This window comes from Panthera uncia, chromosome B1 (assembly GCF_023721935.1).
Source record: "Panthera uncia isolate 11264 chromosome B1, Puncia_PCG_1.0, whole genome shotgun sequence".
Lineage (NCBI taxonomy): Eukaryota > Metazoa > Chordata > Mammalia > Carnivora > Felidae > Panthera > Panthera uncia.
The window spans coordinates 77,576,457-77,597,721 of record NC_064811.1 but is presented as its reverse complement, the minus strand read 5'-3'; the positions used below and the strand labels follow the sequence as shown (position 1 = coordinate 77,597,721).

Sequence of the window (21,265 nt, the reverse complement as noted above, 5' to 3'; positions counted from 1 at the left end):
TGTGCTCACGAAAATGTAGTCACTGTTTTTTGTTTTGGTTGTGTTTTGTTGCCATGGTAGGAAAAGTAGAATTAGCAAGCATAAGGTTATCGCTTAGGACCGATAGTATAATATCAGCTATGCCACAATGAAACCAAAACGTCACTCATGTACTAAGAAAATGAATTTCAGACTGGAATGAAGGAAGAAAAACTGGATTAAGAGGAAATGAAAACTAAGGGATGAAGCGGATGATAAAGACTTCTCAAGCTGCCAATAACCTTATTATTCCCAAAAGTACATTTCCAAGTACTTGGATAACTTTAGATTCAATAAAAATGTGCTGTTATTCAGTGAGGATGGAGATGATGTTAAAAGACAAAGGAGATAAAAGTTGCTTTTACTTTCTAAATAGGAAGAGAGAAAACCCTTAAGTTGGTGAGATCCTAATGACATTTTAGAATGAGAGGAGGGAGGGATAGCCCAGTTTTATTAAGGAGAAAATATGTCAAACTATAATTGAGTTCTTAGAACTGAGGATAATACTTGTCAGGAGCTAAGGACTCTAAGATTTGACGTTACCTTGGCTGCCACAGTCTGGTGGGTGTTGATAGATGACACAGTACTTCTGGGCCAGAGACAAAGGACAGTTTGTTACAGCAATAACACTGTCCAGAGTTTTGTCGTTTTTGTGCCAGTTCACAAAACCCCAGTGCCAGAAGGGAGATGCAGAGAGGGTCAGATGATCTGTACACACTCAGTGGGTGCCTTCCAGGAAGGACCTCTGAGCTTGGAGAACATGGGTTTTTTTATAATAGGAAGTGGATGTGGTTGCCTTGTACTCCAGAGACCAGCACTATCGTTGCCTTCCAAGGTGATTGCTATACAATCGCCTTGAAGAGACATGCAGAAACATGAAAGATCCATGGAGAACTGTCTTCCAACAGTATATAAAATGTGTATATTATAAATTAAAGATGTATATATATTTATATATAAAAATATCAAGCAGCTGTTGTCATTCATTGAGTGTTAAATTAGGGTAGGCCATAGATTTAAGCTAACTTCTAGATTGTGTAGTATATTCATATATTAACCATAGATGAGGAAAAAAATCCCAAAGGAAAATCCTTCTCAAGTGGCCATCACAATTATACAGGAATTTGATATGTCCCTTATAATAGCCACGTGAATGAATGGAAAGATGTGAACTGGACAATGTATATTTTAGTTGGTTTATATTTGACTAAACCAGAAAATTCAAATTATTGATGTCAGACTAGAAAGAGGTTTCAAGTAGTATGTTTAAAAAGGTCTTTATCTTTGCCCTATTCTTGTGCTACAATGTCAACAGTGATTGGAACGAGAAGATAAGTGGCAGGCAAATCAGTTCTACAGAGGATGAAAGACTAGAAGAGATAGCCTATACTTGGAGAAAAGACAGTGTTAAGAAATACATACCCTGAAATTTTCTCTGCAACTGTTAAGGTGAAATTAAATAACCAAATGTAAATTTCTGTACATATGTTCAAAAGCCATTGCTGCAACCACAAAACTGTAGAGACTTAGCCTAAGAGCCTTTCATGTTATGAATACACAGGGTAGTTAGCTTTAACAAATAACTTACCCTCCTTGGAGCTTCATTGCCTCATTTTATAAAGGAAATGCTTTATATTATCTCCATCTTCCTCTGTAACTCAAGCCTGCAATAACATTTATAGATAATTATTTGATTGAGAACAACCTAAGGCAACAATTTTGTTAGGCATTGATATAACTATGTATTCCAAATCAAGGAAAATAGGAGCCCCGCTATGCTGCCTACTTGCGTATGATATTCACTTCCAGATGCCTTACTTTAGTGAAGACATAGGAACACCAATGGACATCTATATAACGACGAAGGTAGAAATATAGGGAGATATCTGGAAACCATGCTTTTCTAGTTAAAAAACTGAGAATGTTTGGTCTAAAATAAAGAAGACTTTCTAGAGGCATCATAGCAATCTCTAAATATTTGAAAGGCTCTCATGCTGAAGTGGAGAGAAAGCAGGCCAAAGATATGTGGAAAGAAGGATCAGGAAGGCAAATTGTATTTCTCCTAAGAACGTTTTGTAGGTTTGAATCGATAATATGTGAGGTGACCCTCAATAGTAGTGGAGCACCATTTTGGATGTGTCTACAGCACCAGCCACAAGCCAGCATATTGTAGAGAGGCTCCTACTTTGTATGGAAGGTGGTGCTTGTTGACCCCAGGGGTCCTGCCTCCTCTGAAACACTCAGCTCATGATCTCTTATCCACACTATTCTGACAGAGTAGTTTTGAGTATTGTGTTGAGAAGGCATTGGCGTTAGTCCCCATGCTAACACTTGTTAGTTTTAAGACTTTGGGCAGTCTGCCCCATGCTTTGGGACTACTTGCTCACATATCAGCTTTGGGTTAATTTATCCGTTTATTTGTTGATTACAATCTTGTTAGGGAAATGACTGAAGAAAGTTAAAAAAAAAAAAAAACATGTGGAAATAAAGAATTTGGATCTTTGGGGCACCTGGGTGGCTCAGTCAGCTAAGAGTCGAACTTCAGCTCAGGTCATGATCTCACAGTCTGTGAGCTCGAGCCCCGCGTTGAGCTCTGTGCTGACAGCTCAGACCCTGGAGCCTGCTTCAGATTCTGTGTCTCCCTCTCTCTGCCCCTCCCTTGCTCTCACTCTGTCTCTTTCTCAAAAATAAATAAACATTAAAAAAAAATTAGATCTTTGAGGTTCTTTCCACCCCAATTCTCTGAGTATGAAGTATACAAGTAGAAATATTTCATTTTAAATTCTAGAACTATAGAACACAGTTCTGTATTCTGCCTGGTCATATGTGAAACAATGAATCTGCTTTACTAGCCTGAATTATCCCTGAAAGTCATCTGGAAGAAATTTAGCTCTAGGGTGTCCTTACTCTGAAGTGATTTTTTTTTTTTTTGAAGTATTTTTCAAGTTAGGTCCTAAAAATAAATTAAAAGTATTTAAAACCCTGTGAGAGTAATGGCAAGTATTATCAGAAAAGATGGTTGTGGGGTCATCAGGCTGGCTCAGTCAGTTGAGCATCTGACTCTTGATTTCAGCTCATGTCATGATCTCACAGTTCATGGTATTGAGCCCCACATTGGACTTTGAGCTGACAGCACAGAGCCTGCTTGGGCTTCTCTCTCTCCCCTTCTCTCTGGCCCTGCCTCTCTTTCTCTCTCTCAATAAATAAATTGCTCCTTCTCTCTCTCAAATAAATAAATAAAGTTAATTTTTTAATTAAAAAAAAAAAAGAAAGGATGGTTGTGTAACCTCATAAGGACTCTATTCCTTCCTGTTCCATCCTGAAGGTATCTGCACATGAATTCAAAGAAAATTACCAAAGGCAGGTCTGTCTGTGTCTGGGGGAACGGGATCAAAGAGACACTGGCAAATTCACTGTTATCATAAATTTCTCCAGTCTTGAAGATGAAAGTATTGGTATAAAGGACATATCTTCCCATATAATTCTGCCTCTGCACCCTCCCCCACCCCTGCAAAAATCCCAAGAAGAAATAATTTGCACAACTTCAGATCTAAAATCTCAATGAATACATAGTACATACATGCTATGGAAATGTCACTCATGCCAATCTCTGCTCTTCTTCTAGGCCACCCATGGAAGACACTCAGACACTCTTGACCCCTGTGGTGAGCTGTGGGCCTCCGGGAGCCCTGCTGACCCGCCCCGTCATCCTCACTATGCATCACTGTGCAGATCCCAATACTGAGGACTGGAAGATACAGCTCAAGAACCAGGCAGCACAGGGGCAGTGGGAGGTGAGCTTCTGTTGGGATAAAGATGGAACACAAGAGCAATTCATTTAGGTAAACTGGAGTAATTATGGGAAAGTTTTTGTTTTTAAAGCAGAACATGAATGGAATTTTAGCTTATACTCAAAAAGACAGAGAGAGGCAGAGAGTGTGAGAAGGAAGGAAGAAGGAAAGACTAGTTCTTGAATGCTTTAGCTACTGATGGGTAGTCCCAGTGAAAATGATGGTCAAGCATTGGCTAACTTCTAAGGAAAGTACACTTGAGAGTCTTGCACAAGTCCCCCTTGGACCATACATACAGTGTATTGGGAAGGGAAACATATATATATATATATATATATATATATATATATTTAAATTTGCAGGTAAAGAAACATTGCAACTGGGTCAGAAAATGGTAGGCATTGTAGACATATACCCGGAATATAGTTCTTCTGAACTTAACTTGGGGAAACAGAAAAACAATGCATTCCTGAAACTCCACTAGAATGAAGAACACCTGTGACATCTTGGCTATGTGTGTCTGTTGCCATCACAACCTGTTAAGGACAGTGCCTTAAACAGATCCTGTTCTTTTCAGCAGAATCCTTCCATCAGCACCTGAAGTTACATGCAAAAGAATTTGTTATACCATGACCACTTTATATCTAATACCTTAAAAAAAAAAAAAAAGCTTGCATGTTTTCATTATTATCCCTTGGAAAGACAGTACCTGTTGTTTAAATGGAAAATAGCCATATTAAAAATCACATTTTAGAGTATTCTTGAGAAAGCATATTTCAGGAATATATCAAAAAATGTCTAATAGTTTTGAAAGCTACCACTGTATTTTTTGTGTCACCATTACAAAATATCCAATCCATAAATATTATATACATTGTGATTACTTATGGTATTTTTCTTTTAGGAAAGAAATTTTCAGAAAAAAATGTATGTGAAGATTCAGATTCAAGCCTTCAGTATTTTAGGGAAAAGTAGTGTTTGAGTTAGAAGGGTATCCCAGGGATACCCTTTCTGTGGTCATGTTCCCTTGGCCACATGATGGGATCACTCCTTGCCAGAGGGCTGAAAGTCCAGGACTGAAGTCTAGGGGTAAACTTTATGTTGAGTTATGACCAGACTTAACCAGATTTAACCTCAATTCCATTTAAGCTTGAAATGATTTATCTCAAAAACATCCCAACGTCTTAATCTCAAGTGATCCTAAACTGTGTGCACAATTCTCTGTTTAATGCCCTAATACGATGTCTATTTATGGACTTGAGTAATGATAACAGTAGCAAGAACAATAAAATGAAATAAAGAGACAAGAAGAGTAAAAGAGGGCAATGCTTAAGAATACACTCTTACACTGGTGAGGTTGTGGAGAAACAGGAACCCTCTTGCACTCTTGGTGGGAATGCAAACTGGTGCAGCCGCTCTGGAAAACAGTGTGGAGGCTCCTCAAAAAAATAAAAATAGAACTACCCTATGACCCAGCAATAGCACTGCTATGAATCTCCCCAAGGGATACAGGAGTGCTGATGCATAGGGGCACATGTACCCCAATGTTTATGGCAGCACTTTCAACAATAGCCAAATTATGGAAAGAGCCTAAATGTCCATCAACTGATGAATGGTAAAGAAGATGTGGTTTACATATACAATGGAATACTACTTGGCAATGAGAAAGAATGAAATCTGGCCATTTGCAGCAATGTGGATGGAACTGGAGAGTATTATGCTAAGTGAAATAAGCCAGGCAGAGCAAGACAGATACCATATGTTTTCACTCATATGTGGATCTTGAGAAACGTAACAAAAGACCATGGGGGAGGGGGAAAGGGAAAAAAAGTTACAGAGAGGGAGGGAGGCAAACCATAAGAGACTCTTAAGGACTGAAAACAAACCAAGGGTAGATGGGGGGTGGGGGGAGAGGGGAAAGTGGATGATGGGCAGGGAGGAGGGCACTTGTTGGGATGAGCACTGGGTGTTGTATGGAAACCAATTTGACAATAAATTATGCTTAAAAAAAAAAAAAAGAATACACTCTTATACCTGTGGCAGGGACGTGGAACATCTTTATTCCTGACTGTATCTTACTGGAGGCTTTCTGTAACATGCTCATTGGATGATATTTGAGGCTTACCCTCACCTTGCTGGGGGGTGGGGGGGAGCACTTCTTTCCATGTGTCCTTTCGGGGCTAAAATAAACCTGAAGGTGCTGAATTTCTCTCTTTGCCAGTTCAGTGTAAGTTTTATCTTGGAGTACAGGTTCAGATGAAGAAATAATTTCATGAATGGTATTCAACCCAACTCCTACTATAGCTCAGTTGATGTTGTAAGATCTAACTAATAAACAACCACCCCAGGTGGCTACTTCTTTCATATCGTTGAGACTCAATTTATGATGACAGGGCCATTCATTTTTTGGACAAAAACCCATTTGCTCACCATGAGCCAGGCCCACTGAGCTATAGTGGGAATCAAAGCAGATACAGTTCCTGCCTCTGTGAAGATTAAGTAGCCTAGTGCAGAGGCAGAATCATGCCCACATATGTATTTTATCTCACTCATATGAAGTTTTCTTTTAAATTTGAATTAATTAAAAGTTGGAAAATTTCACATAAAACTTTGAACTTCCAGTGTGTCTTGAAAGATTCCAGGCTGTTTTCTCACTGGGCCTACATTCCTGCATAGCTGTGATGAGCTGAAACAAGTGGGAACCGAGCTCTTTAGACAGACTTGTGCTCTGCTTTACCAGAATCTCCTCCACTCCCTATTGTCTTCTGCCTTACTTGCCGCACTTATTCCTAATACCTGGCTGCCCTGGGAGGCATGTGGAATTATGACCCTTAGGTTATGAGTCCTACACTTGGTCTATCAGATGATTTCTTCCGTGGCCTCAGTCATTCAGATAAATCAAAACTTGGTTGAGTTAGTAACTGTTTTAACAATACTCATCACTTGTATTTATTTTTATTTTTACTTCTTGCTAAATATTTTCAAAAACTAAAAGGATAGGCTCTGTAACCAGAGAGATGTGTCTTAAAGGCATTGAGTTTACTATGTTGTACTTTCCGTGGAGTCCAGTAACCCAGGTTATTGAGGAAAAGCAGTGTATCTTTTTGAAAAGTAATTGGTGGGTGAGTTTGGAAGAACACAGTAGAATGGTATTGTGTAATTCTTTAATCTCTCTAAATCTTTTCAAACCCCTAGATTTTGGGGGGAAAACCTATTACACTATCATGACATTGAAATAAAACAGTACTTTTGGAAACAATAAGAAACTTAGAGATTAAAACATTACATTCTCAATAAATAAATAAAACATTAAATTCTCAGACATGAGTAATAAACTCAGGTACACTGAAATTAGGAGGATAACTAATGGATTTCTTTTGGAATTTTATGTTGATTCCAGTGAGGTAGATTCTCAGATCAAAAACGCTAACTAGAGGGCCATCGAAATAAAGAATATTGGCAGTATGAAGGCAAGGGGACGTAAGGGAGAGAATGATTAAGAATGGAAAAAGAGCTACATTAAAGCCTGAGAGTGACAAAAACAACTCCCCCCCCCCCAAAAAAAAAAAAAAAAAAAAAAAAAAAAAAACAAGAAAAGGATGAGCAAACCTTAGCAGAAGAGGTCCTGTTCTATCTGCCATACTGGCCACCATCATGGCGGCCAGCAGAACCCACAGTAGCTCAACCACAGCTCCTTCCTTCTTGTCCTGCAGGATGTGGTTGTGGTTGGGGAGGAAAACTTCACTACCCCCTGCTACATTCAGCTGGATGCAGAGGCTTGCCACCTCCTCACAGAGAACCTAAGCACCTACGCCCTGGTGGGGCAGTCCACCACCAAAGCTGCCGCAAAGCGCCTGAAGCTAGCCATCTTTGGACCACTCTGCTGCTCGTCTCTGGAGTACAGTGTTCGAGTCTACTGTCTGGATGACACCCAGGATGCCCTGAAGGTAAATCTCTCCTGACTGACCCTCCTTCTTTCCCTTGGCACTGAAGCCAAGGTTTGGTGTGGCGGCGCCCACCCAGAGACCATGTGTATGTGTTTGTGCACCTCAGTGCGCAGACACAAGTATCCGGCCCCAAAAGATGCAGTTTAAAAAAAATAAGAAACATTTCTCTGAGGCCATGCTGATAAATGAGTGGTTTTCCATTGTGCTGATTCCTCCCAAGGGCTACTTTTGTTTACCTTCCTTGATTTCCTTTAATGAAAAATTTAGAAGAAGTAGGAGAATTTGGCAACGAGACGTGGATGGTAAATAATCTGCTTCCATGTTTATCTCAGCTGTGTGCTTCCTATAAAAGGAATTGGCGTAATTGCTCACACTGTATGTTCCTCTTGTGTGCCACTTCATTTATATGCTTTCCCATTCTTTTTATGAGGACTGTGAGAAAGAGGGTTAGCATTTGACAACAGGCTGCTGCTTTGCAGAATAAATGAGCTTAATTCCTGGTGCTATTATTGCAATTCATTTTATCCCATTTGAAGCTTTAAAGGATATCGTAAGTGCCTTTGAAGAAGTTATGATCTGGAAGGAGGCATAAAAGAAGTCTGCCAAGGACTGGGAGACAAGTCTGAGTCTGATAAATGCTATAGATGAATGCAGGTTCTGTGGGAGTTCAGGAGGGGGGAGGGGATTATATTATTTTGAGGAGATCTGACAAGGAGCTAACATTTGAATTGGGCCCAAATGAAAGGTAGAGTTTCACCAGCATAGTGGGAAAAAATACAAACTTTCTAGGTGAAGGGAACAGCACGAAGAAACACAGGACAGTAAATACAGGTTCCATACTAGCATATTATTTCCAGTAAGCCTCAAATGACAGGTAAGAGTTTTATTGAGATGGACTTCAACTTCCAGAGAGAGGAGTTGTGATTCAGTGTCTTGAGTTATTGGAGAGGAAGTGGAGAGATTGAAACCAACAAAAGACATGATCAGAAATATATGTTAGAAATATTAGTGCAAAGGGTCACCTGGACGGCTCAGTCCATTTAGCATCTAACTCTTGATTTCCACTCTGGTCATGATCTCACCAACCATGAGATCGAGCCCCAAGTCAGGCTCTGTGATGACAGTGTGGAGCCTACTAACGATTCTCTGTCTCTCCCCTTCCTTCCCCCACTGTCCCTCTCTCACTCTCTCTCTCAAAATAGATAAGTAAAACTTAAAAAAAAAAAAAAAGAAATATTAGTCTGACATCAGCAGAAAGATAGAGTCAAGAAGAAAAGCATGGTAGATCTGGGCTGATAGCAGAAGAGTGAGGAGAGGGGAACAGGTGTGGAAGGTCCTGTTCAAGTAACTCCTGTCGGACCTGGTGACCAGCAATGAATGGAGCAGAAGATCCAGTCTGCCTCTCAGTAATAGTAACACACCTAGGGGGCAGGTAGCTTTGGGGTGTGGCTCTGGTGACTTTACTTTCGGAATATTGAGTTAGAGGTATGAATTAGACATCAGGACAAAGATGCCCAAGGGACAGTTAGAAATGTGTGTGTGACTCTCTGGACAGAGAGCAGATCCTGAAGTAGAGACTCAGGAACCGACTCTACAATACTCATATTTGTCATCCCTGTGATCAGGGAGACTATCAAGGGAGAGCAGAGAGATACGTTAAACGACATTGTTAAAAATAACACGCATTACTGACAACTTCCTATGTGCTGGGCATGGTTCTAAATGTTTATTAACTCATTTAATCTTCACAACAACCCTGTATGATACCATTAACCCCATTTTTTCAGACGTTCAATTGAGGGCACAGAAAAATTAAGCGATTTGCTCTAGGTCACACAGCTGTTGAGTGGAGAGAGCAGGCTTCACACCTGAGCAGGGGACTGCAGTCTAGGCTTCGCCCCTAATGTGGGTTGTTGGAGGAGCCACACCCTAGAAAACAGAGACCAAGGGGAGCCCTGCCATTGCTGGGGGTGAGGAAGGGAAGCCAACAGAGGAGCTATTGAAGGATGAGCACCCAGGGGAGGAAAAGGAGAAGTGGGAGAAAATGTGTCAAGGAAAAAACCAGGGGAAGAATTTTTGTTGTTGTTGAAATTTCAAAGTATTTCCTTCTGGAGTTTCCATCCAGAAAGTAGTTCTGGGTCATGAAACCTGAGTGTTGCAGGTTGGGTCCATGGAGGGGATGAGACACGGGATATGTTTTTGATGGCTGACCTTGTAGGAGTTTCTGATGCTGAATAAATGATGTGAACATGCAGCTGTAGTGTGAAACTTATGGTTCTTTTATATTCCTTGCAGATGTGATACTTCTGACGCACTGTCAGGGTGGAAATCATCCTAGGCTTAAATTCTTTCACGGGGAAAACTATTTGTAGGGAGCCATGGGATCTGATTAAGGCCCGTCTTGTAACAATTCTCGGAAAAACCATTGTCAAAAGCATGCCATAGAAGATCTACATCATACTTGAAATGTTTGATACACATATTTTATATTCATACACATAGTTCTTATACTTAGGACCTTTCTTGACCTTTCTTCCCAACAGAAACATGCAAATCCATGCCAAAAAAGTAATAATTCAGTAAAACTATTTTAATTGTTTTAATTAGTGGAAAGAGATGCAAATGGTCAACACTGAGAAAGATTGACAAACAGGATTAAGCAGTAAAAACAACCCAAGAGCAGTTTGAATCATGGTCAGTGCTTTCCAAATAGACATTTACGAATTCTCAGTAGGTGGGGATCCAGCACTTAGCCTGAAACAAATATGAATAATGGATAAGGCTTTCTTGCACCTCATGGCCTTTTAATAATGCGGAAATACCAAAATCCTAGTTATAGGTAAAGGGTCTATCCAACATACTGAAGAGACAATTAGTTCAGTCCCAGCAACACTGCCTAACACCCACGCTTGAATTGGAACCTTGGGGCTCATTTTCAGAAAGGCCCTTTGTTACCTGAATTCTGCCTTCTTGGCACCCTGCCTGCTGGTGTTCCCCAGCAGTCTCTGCCCTCTCCCTGCTTCTGTAACCATTGTTGCCCATAAATACTCTCTTCTGCATCGCCCTTTCCAAACACCTCCTCCTGCTGCTGGCCCACCCGCTCCCCACTCACACCCTTCCTAAGTCAGTAGTTCTGCATCCCACATATATAGGAATCAGTTGGGGAGCTTTAAAAAAAGACTTGCTCCGGGGGTGCCTGGTGGTTCAGTTGGTTAAGCGTCCGACTCTTGATTTGGGCTCAGGTTATGATCTCATGATTTGTGAGCCCCACATCAGGCTCCATCCTGGCAGTGCGGAGCCTGCTTGGGATACTCTCTGTCCCTCTCTCTCTGCCCCTCCAGTGCTCTCTCTCTCTCTCGAAATAAATAAACTTAAAAAAAAAAAAAAAGACTCGCTCTGGGGTCCCAACCCAAAGGCTCTGATCTAATTGGTCTGGGTATTGGGGTTTTTCTTTCAACACTCCCTGGGTTATTCTGTTGTGCAGCCAAGATTAAGAACTATTATCCTAAACACTTCCATGGATCCTTTTGGAACTTTAATCCTCCTAAGAACAAACTCTCCTACACCCTTTGAATCATCCTCTCCACTCTTCCTTCACCTACTCACATTAAGGGCAACTGGATCTTCCCCATCACATGGCATCCCTCATAATCTCCATGGTGAAGACCACACCCTCTAAGTAACCACAAGGCATAAAGGAAGAGTTCCAGTACTTCTTCTGCCCCATGATCACTTCTGGGGCATTGTTCTGCTCGTAGGGTTGACTTTTTCTACTGTTATTCTCATTCTGTTACTCTGTTACTCATGACCTATTTCCGTTCCTTAGCCCCCAATCTCCTGGTACCTATCTCCAGCCTGGCAGTACCTGCCTCATGGTCTTTCTTCCCACTCATTTTATTCCTATCAATCTCTCAGATTCAAAGTCACCACTAATCAGTTTTTTGCCCAAAGTTATTCTGGTAACCTTGACATCATCCCACATTATCTGTCCGCCTGTTTAGGCATGCTGTGGATTTCACCCTCATTAACATCTCCACCTGCCAAGATCCCCACCTGCGAAGCTCCATGTTTCTGACCACAATATCTGACCTTCCATCTCTCGAACACAAAGGGCATGCAGGCCACCTTTGGTTCTTAAGGAAGACCTCCCTCAAACTCCTCTGGTGGCCTGGCTCACAGACCCTCCTCTGTTCTTACCCAGATCTCCAGGGAACTCACCTCCACTCTAAATCTCTTGCCAACTGGAGCTACAGTAGATTTTTCTGATTCCACAGCTAAAGATGACTGCCCCTGAACAAGCCCTCCCGTTCTCCCTCCAGGTTGTTGAGTTGCTCTGAAAATAATAGATTTCTGCTTGAGTCTCTGCTGCTCTCAAGATGGCTGCCCTAAGCTTTCCCTTTCTGCTTGTCCACACTCCTTTCATTTATCCCTTCTTGACTCACCACTTTTCACATAGCGCTTCTTCCAAGTCTTCCCTGCTCTCTCCAAGTCCCTGATTATATGGCAACCCCTCCGTCCTTTGCAGTGACCCGACTCCTACTGCACCACTCAAGGGACACTCCCTTAGCTCCTGTCCTTTCCTCTTCAAACCTTTTATTTCAACCTCTCTTTATCCCATCTGGGTTCTGATGAAAAGGAGCTCTGCTTCCTTGTTTGTGCTTTAATCCAACTCCTCTACCCCCGTCCATCTCCAGCACAGCAAATGGTGCCCGAAAGTGGGTCTCCCCAGACTTGATATTTTCTTATAGCTACCACTGTGTGCTGGGGATTTCTCCTGAACGGCAGAAGCCCTCCCAGAATGTTGGACTGGGTCAGAGAGGGAGCTCAGCGGAGGACATTCTCAGGGGTTCAGAACTCTACAGTCTGGAGAGCTATTAGAGAAAACTGTAGCTGGATGTCTGGAAGTGAACATATCTAGAATATTAGTTCCCACTCTTTTATCATATGTGCTTATACTGTCTATGTGGATGGGGAGCAAAAAAAAAAAAAAAAAAAAAAAAAAAGGAGACCACCGCATCAGTCAGTCTCAAGCAACCCTGATGCATCCTTTCATGTCCCCACCTAGCTCTTTGAGTTCGGTAGCCTTGGTGACAATTTCCCTGAGTTTTGTTAAGCCCACAGCAGAAATGGTCACCTGAAGCTTAAAAGCTGTGTTTAACAATTCAGAAGCATTGCTGAGAATCAGGATGCTAGAGGTGAGTGCCAGAGTAAAAGTCAAGGCTGCTGGGAGACAGGGGGTTCTTTCATGTACCTTTCAGGTGGATTTTTCTCCCGTGCAAGTGCTCAAAGGAACAGGGAGAGCAATGTGCAGGTTGAATTCATGTAGAGAGACAAAGATGCTATGAACTGTGAAAATGGCTTAGAGGCAATTCTGTGCCCACACAGAGAGGTCCCGTCTATTGTAAAGATTGAGTTGGGCCACAGATCAGTTTTTCTGTTTCCCTCCTCTTCATGTGATTAAAGTAATGATATTGGTGTTTTCCTCCCATTATTTACAAAGACTTAAATCCTCATATCAAAAGACCAGAAATTAGGGGCACCTGAGTGGCTTAGTCTGTTAAGCATCTGACTCTGGCTCAGGTCATGATCTCACGGTTTGTGGGTTCGAGCCCCATGTCAGGCTCTGTGCTGACAGCTCAGAGCCTAGAGCTGCTTCAGACTCTGTGTCTCCCTCTCTTTCTGCCCCTACCCCATTTGCACTCTCTCTTTCTCAAATATAAATAAACATTAAAAATTTTTTCTTAAAAGACCAGAATATAATAGAGAACAAGATGATATTTGGGTAAGTTTTAAAACACGGAGAAGTCCACAACTATGTGGAAATAAATCATTTCTGTCCCACTGTCCTGAATTACAATTCTGAAAATACAATTTCTGAGAGATTTATACTAAACCCTGAGATTCAGAACCTAAAAGAAGAGTTATTTGTATACATTATGGGCCACATATGATGTTTCCGGAATTTCTGACAAATGTATTTGACAAATGAATTTCTGACCAAATATGTAAATTAACATAAGCCGCTCGCTTCATGTAGTCATTTGGCATAGACTCTTGGGATTTCTTCAGCTTTCACATACCCCTATTCGGGCTGCAGTCTAGTATAGAAACTCTGTGAACTCTCATATTATGTGGAAAAGAAGAGAAAATGAAAGAAATACTGAAAATGAAAGGAAGTAGGAAATCTAGTCAAGGGCTATGCGATACTCAGTATCTTGGGCTGCAGTTGGAGACACTATCCTGGAAAAGCTTTTCTTTTCATCCTGGAACCTGGTGCCTTCCACTGTCCTTCTGACGCCTCCTCCACTGCAGCTGTGACCCCGCACAACCCAGAACACCTCAAGCCTGTCTCTTCTGGGCTTATGAAGGCTGGCCCTCTGTTGAATTGGCCCCATTAGCCTTCTCTTTTCTTTCGGTTCCCTCAAACAACCTCAAAACTAACATGACCCATGTTTATACTTTCAGGATGCTGGCCTATGCAATTAAATGAACATATTTGTACATGTAACACAAATATTAGATAATACCAGAAAATGTAATAAGGTTACAAATGTGTTTTTCCTTTTTTCTTTTTTTTTTTTTTCTTTCTGCTAAGTGTATGGAAGGAAATGTGGTGTGGTAGGGAAACTTGGGTGAGGCTGGCTAAGTCTCTTGGTTCTGCCCCTCCTCAGGTCTGTGGCTCTGGTCATTGAACTTGACCTCTTTAACAGTCATTTGCTGTACATCAGGCACCTTTACAAGATTCAAGGAGATCAAAGTTATTAAATTTCCTAGCACAAAACAGATATTTGATGATGTTCATTATCCCTAGATGGGCATCTGGATATAACGGTATTTTAAAGATAATGGCTCAGTGAAGATATTAAATCTAATCATGATGTAATTGTGGGGTGAGTTTCAGGTTTGTCATCAAGCTATTTGGCCAGCCATTAGGGACAGGGATCTTTTGGGTGAATCTAAATTTACTGAATCTTAATTACCTTCTCATGAGACTGGGCCCTGGCCCTATCATATATTTTGGAAATGACCTGCCACATTGAATTTATTTTTTGAGAAAGAGAAAGAAAAGAGAGAGAAGATGAAAGTCATTATAGGCAGTATAAAGGCCCCCAAAGATACCTGTACACAATATTCAGAACCTATAAATATGTTACCTTACATGGCTAAAGGGACGTCACAAATATGATTAAGGGTATGAACTTCAAGATGAAGAGATTATCCTGGATTTTCTGGGTGGGTCTAATCTAATTACATGGTGCTTAAAAGTGGGGAACTTCAGGGGGCACCTGAATGAATGGCTTGGTCAGTTCAGTGTCCGACTTCGACTCAGGTCATGATCTCAAGATTTGTGAGTTAGGTTTGTGAGTTTGAGCCCAGCTGGGCTTGCCGCTCTCAGCACAGAGCCTGCTTAGGATCTTTTGTTTCCGTCTCTCTGCCCCTCCCCCACTCGTGCTCTCTCTCCCTCAAAAAATAATAAACCATTAAAATTTTTTAAATGGTTTATTTATTATTGAGAGAGAGAGAGAGACGGAGCATGAACAAGGGAGGGGCAGAATTCACACAGAATTCACACAGAATGTGAAGCAGGCTCCAAGCTCTGAGTTGTCAGCACAGAGCTTGACATGGGACTTGGACCCACCAACCGTGAGATCATGACCTGAGCCCAAGTAAGATGCCTAACCGACTGAGACACCCAGGTGCTCCAATAAATAAAATATTTTTTAAAAAAAAAAATTTTTTTAAAGTGGAAAACTTCTCTCAGCTACAGTTGAAGGGAGCTATAACCATGAAGGAGAGACCAGAGAAATGTGCCAGTGGTGACTTTGAAGATGGAGGAAGAGGATCCTGAGCCCAAGAATGTAGTCAGTCTCTGGAAGGTAGAAAAGACAAAAAAGCAAATTCTCCCCTAGAGCTTCCAAAAAGGAAGGCAGCCTTACCAACACCTTGACTTTTTAGCTCAGTGGGTCTGGTGGTCAGACTTTGGATCTACACAACTGTAAAGTAATAAATGTGCGTTGTTTAGAGTCATTTAGGTTTATGGTAATTTCTTACTACAAAAATAGGAACTAATGTAGAAATCAAAGAATAACATGTTCAGTGGTGCAAAGGAATACAAGATGACTTCAGAAGCTCTAGAACAACCTAAAAAGTTCTATTGCTAATTACGGAGATGTGAGAGATCACCTTTTCCTTAGAAGTACGCCCAGAGGTGGACAAGGGACACCATCACTTCCTCGAGTGCCACACTCTGGCGTTTTGCTTTAAAAGTGTCACAAGGTGCCCTGACTGGGCAGGCTGGAAGTGGCAGCTCAGACCAAGCATCCGTGGCAGCGGCAGCTGCGGGAGCAGCAAGCAGAGCCCTGAAAACCAAGTGACTTGACGGGAAATGTTTGCACATGGTCATGGGAGTCCAGCCTCGTTATTATGAGGGATGAAGTACGGCAGACAAACTCAGTGGGGAGAGCGCAGCACCCTGGTGTGAGCGCAGGAAGAATAGGTGGCAAAGTGAGGCGGTGGTGACCCGAGCAGGTGGGAGAGGTGGCCGACACTTGGATGTGCCCCACTGGTCTCCGTAGCCAGAGGCCCGCAGGCCAGAGGAGCAGTCAGCACGTGGGAACAGAGAGCAGCTTGGCTGAAAAGCTGGCAGGGCACAGCAGAGAAGGACAGCCGCTCTCTGTGGCCTCTGCCTGGGAAGCACGCAGGCCCACAACTGTGGGGGCGACCGTGGAGAAAGCCTCAGTAGCAAAAAGAGGAATTTCTCATCCCTGATGACAAGGGCAGGTCTTCACAAAGAATTCAAGAATTAACAGGAGCAAGGCAGGTTCCACGAAGTCTGAACGGAGATGTGATTTTTTTCTCAAACACAAGCCAGCACGACCCTTGAGGGTTGGTCTTCTGAGGTTTAGCGCATGGGCAGGCTGCAGGTCTGCTGGGTTTGGGCCTCGAGACCCCTGGCCCACGCGGTGCAAACGTGGTGAAGGCGGGGCACGGGTCTTGAACTGCACAACACAGTCTCCAGTGCTTGGTCGGGTGCTGGGGACAGAACGTGGAGTGCGGGTCCCTGTCTGCAGAGTGGCACGGCCAACCGGGGCTGAAAACCTGGGGAGTAGAAGGCTCACGTGCTCGGGTTCCCAGCGCCACTGTCCCCGGGCTTCCTCCGCAGCACTAAGCACAGCCAATTCAAGGCTTTCTGTTTCCAAGAGTAAAGAGTGCACAGACAAATCACAGCCCCACAATACAGAGAACAAAGCCAGACAACATAAAACAAAGCCTTGATTTAACCCCCTTCCAACCTTCTTTCTTCCAGAAGAAATGTTAATGCCTTATAGGAGCTTCGAGTTTAATCACTTGCTTCCTCCTTTCTCTAGCTGATAAGATTTCTAATAAGAAAAGGAAAGGAGGGCCAGGAGGGCAAGGTGGGAAAACAGAGAGGGGTGGGGGAGCTAATGGCTAATGGCACTTCTTGAGGAACTGGAAGCTAAAACAAGTGTCTCCAACAAAGGAGGGGGTATGGATGGTTGGGAGCCTTGGGGAGAGAAGAGGCAGGTTTCTGAGTGAGAGGAGGGTGAGCACAGAGTGTGGGGAGCAGAGCCAGGGCCCCAGCACTGCACACAGTTCCTGGCAAAAAGTCCCCTCGGGCAGAGACTTCTCACATTCTTAAACAAGTGCTTCAAGTATCTCCAGTGCCAGCAGCTCTGTCGCCTGGGGGCTCTCCTGTGAGCTCCTTGAGAGACTGACACTCAAGTGGCCTGGAGGCAGATGTGGTCTAGCCCCAGCAATAATGCCGCACAAAAAATTCTGGGGTTAGGAAAACCAGAGTGTGGGAGCTGTAAGGCTCCTTCCACTCCCCTTGCCCAGTGAGGCCTTAATGAGAGCCGATCCTCAAGGCTAAGAGCCTGGGAGAGCTCTGGGTACAGGCCAGAGATGCTCCCTTTGTACGTACGCACAGGCCTTTAAAACAGCTTAGATTTATTGTGGCTCTTAAGTGGCCCAGGCTAATAGCTTGGCATGGATAATGTCTTGGTTTAATTGGTTATTGTGCAAGCCGCTTGTTTCTACTGTGGAATCTCGTGTCCCTGCCTTTCGAGCGATCCCTCACGGGCCCCCTGAATCAATAGAGCCCTCACTCAGGGCCACTAAAGAGCCTGCGCTGGGCAGCCACGGAGCTGAGGAAGCAGCCATGCTGCAGGACTGCTCAGATCCTGGTGGGCACGGACTCACACGCACAGGGGCCTGCTCCTGGTGCCTTTACGACTGGGGTCTTGCGTGTGTTCCCGCAGAGAGATGGGCTAGAGACACCTCTGCCAATAACTGACTCCTGAGAGAGTCTTTTCAAGTTGCAGGGTGGAGACAGAAGTGACAAAGAAGTCAGAAAGTGACCTCTTCTCTTAGAAGCAGAGCAAGCTCATTAGAGCAACAGGTGGTCACCCAGGGCCAAAATAAGGCCCCGAGGTGGGGTGCTGCTAAGAGGGGGGGACGACCTTTGCAAAAGAAGATGACATTTAGATCTCTGAGAGCAAAGAGCCTAGATGATCCTAATTCCTAGTATGGCATTTCTTTCCAAGGTTACTGTATTTTTCTTAAGTCTAACTAAATCTTTTGACCTTAAATATATTTTGTTCTTGCTCTCTTTTAAGGTGGGTGAAATACCCTAACCTGTGATCCAAAGGCAACTTGTGATCCAAATACCCTAACCTGTGATCCAGTCTGGAAGCTGTCTTAGAGCTAAGCAACAGCCATTAGGGTTACACAATTACATAGCAGTCTCCCCGCCGTGAGTGGTATAAGACAGGGTCGGGGACTGGCTCATCTATGTGCCCCAGAGCCTGACATGCTTCCCGGCAGGGCATGTGTGTTTGACTGATGTTGAATGAATGCTCTCAGGAAGATTAAGGAGAGGAAAGCATTTAACTCTAAAGCTATATCTTATTGATTCGTACATTTGTTATTTTTATGTCATCTTACTTATGTGTATCATATATATAACAAAATGATTTCATGCAGAAGGAATACAGAAAATCAAGCTTTTTGAAATACAAGTTACAGCATATTTTTAACTGCGATCTGCTAAGTCATACATCTGAAATTATAACACTTAAGACCTTAACAATAGGAACACAAGCCTGACCATTGTATCAAGTGGGCTTGCTTCTTCTCCCTCTGATACAAAATTTATGTAGTTGACCCTTAAACAATATGAGAGCAATGGGCAACAACCCCCGTGCAACTGAAAATCTGCATATAACTTTTGACTCCCCCGAAAGTTAACTACTGTTGACTGGAAACCTTACCAGTAACGTGAATGGCGATTAACACATATTTTGTATGTTATGTGCTTTCCATACTGTATTCTTACAATAAAGTGAGCTAGAGAAAAGAAAATGTTATTAAGAAAATCATAAGAGAAAATACATTTACAGTACTGTTCATCATTTGTCCCCCCAAAAATCGGTAAGAGAACACCTGAAGTTCAAATCTGTATTGCTCAAGGGTCAGCTGTATATGGGATTTGCTCTATGTGTTAAGTCATCTCTGACTCATGTAGTTGTAGATGATTTTAGTTTCCAAAGACTTGTTTTATTTATTGAATACAATATCTTTAATTCACATTTTAGTATTTTCAATTTGTGCTTTGGTTCTTGAGTCTTCTCCTTTATTTTGTTATGTTTCCTTGAAGTCAAACATGCTGAGTGTGATATCAGTTGCTACGTTTCAGGGAACATTAAATTTAAGGTTGGTAAGGATATTCCTTACTGAATCATTTATTCCAGGGCCAATTTCTCCCAGAGGTAGCAGTGAAGAGCCAGCGGTCTCTTGTCAGAGAGGCCTCTGCTTTAAGCATGAGTACATTGCGATGGGTAGTTTATCTTTCACCAGGGTTCATGCCGAATCAAAGAGGGCAAAAAAGTTAGGTTCCTCCCAGAGAGGTCAGCAGCTTTGTTTGTATCAGAGAGCTTAAGAATGTAGAGATGTGTTCTTTGGCTCTGTTATCTTTAAAATGGCATTTTACTTGGTACTTTCTCTCAAAAAAGAAGAAGAAGAAGAGGAAAGAGGAGGAGGGGGAAAGGCTCAAGCCAGCCCAGTCTTTTCCCACTAGTGAGAACGCTAAACATGACTTTTGAGGTCAAGGCCAAAGAAACCAAGGACTGAGCCTTATTCTTGGGCTGACTCCAACCCAGACTTTGCATTCAAATGTGGTATTAGATTTCTTGACTCCAAGGTCATGGCCAATAGGCAGTTGAGGTTTTTTTCAATGGTCCTCCCCGCCAAGAAAACTGATAATGTTCTCCATATCCTCTGGCAATCTATGTTGATTGTAGGAATGGGGTGTGGATTATACATTGTTGGGTACAATTTCCTCCCAGAATACAATGCATCTTCTTTTAGACATCCCAGGGAGATAATTTGGACATAATGAAGATCTATAGTAATCAGATAATTACTATCGATTGCTCTTTAGACGTCTTGATGAGGTAATTAGGGTGTACTGGAAAGAAGCTAGAACTGATTGATTGGCATGACTGTAATCTCAAAGATTTCTAATTATGTTTCTTTTCTTCTAACGGCTTATAAACAAACATCATTTTAGCTTTAGAATTTGTCAGGTGCCAGGTTCACTGGGAACATCAGCTTTCCCTATTATGCTAACTAGACACCCAACATGATCAACATAAGCTCATTATGCCTTGCTGCCGAAGCAGAAGAAACTGCAATTAACCCTCACTTTTCTCATTCATCTTCATTTCCACATGGCCAGATTCTTGTGGAGGAATGGAGGGTGAAGTGTTCCACGAGGAACGTGTGTGCAGTGCTGGGTTGGGTAGGTTGGTGTGGCTCAGTGGGGACCCTCGGAGCCCGCCGAGCTGTGGGTGCAGCAGAGCCAGGGCACAACATATGTGTCCTGGTAGAAGTTTGACCGGTTGAGAGTTGGCCGACTGCTCAGACTCCTGTCACAAGTAATAGCTACTCATCAGTCAGCAAGGTGGAATACTCTAAATGTAAATATTCTGAAGCAGCTGGACCATGCTCGTCTCTCTGTCAACGTGCTGTTGCCTCTTCTCTTCCATTAAACACTAATTAGAGGAACCCATGTCTGAGACCATTTTCCACATGATCCTAGTATTTCCTGCATCTTAGAGGACCTTTCAGCAGCTTGCATTGTTCAGAATAGTGGCCTGGCTCAAAGATGATGGATGCTAAGAACCACGAAGAAGCAGCTAGAAATGAGCTATTTACAGCTAATCAATGATGTTGGTAAGCTCTGCACTTATGGGGCTCCATGTGCATGGGTTAGAATTCATTCAACAAATGCAACGTGGATGTATTTCCGGGCAATCTGGTTCCCATCCTCACAATTTTCCACTGTGACCCATCTGTGCTCGGTACCCCGGTAGGTGCCTGATAGGTGCGCGTAGAAGGACCTGAATGAGCGCCTGTGTTCTTGAACCCCATGCTTTCAACTGAAATGTCACTAAAAAGATAAGTTAGTGGTTTGCATTTATATTTTTA

General features: G+C 42.6%; 1 protein-coding gene across 2 annotated transcripts in view; it reads left to right on the top strand.

Moving 5' to 3' along the window:
- The window catches only part of UNC5C (unc-5 netrin receptor C), a 357,621-nt gene that overhangs the window by 318,997 nt on the left and 17,359 nt on the right, over window positions 1-21,265 (top strand). For both annotated transcript variants that reach the window (XM_049630896.1, XM_049630897.1), the window contains 2 exons: window positions 3,644-3,812; window positions 7,523-7,756. In XM_049630896.1, coding sequence (XP_049486853.1) covers window positions 3,644-3,812; window positions 7,523-7,756 — 403 coding nt within the window. The remainder of the gene's footprint in view (window positions 1-3,643; window positions 3,813-7,522; window positions 7,757-21,265) is intronic.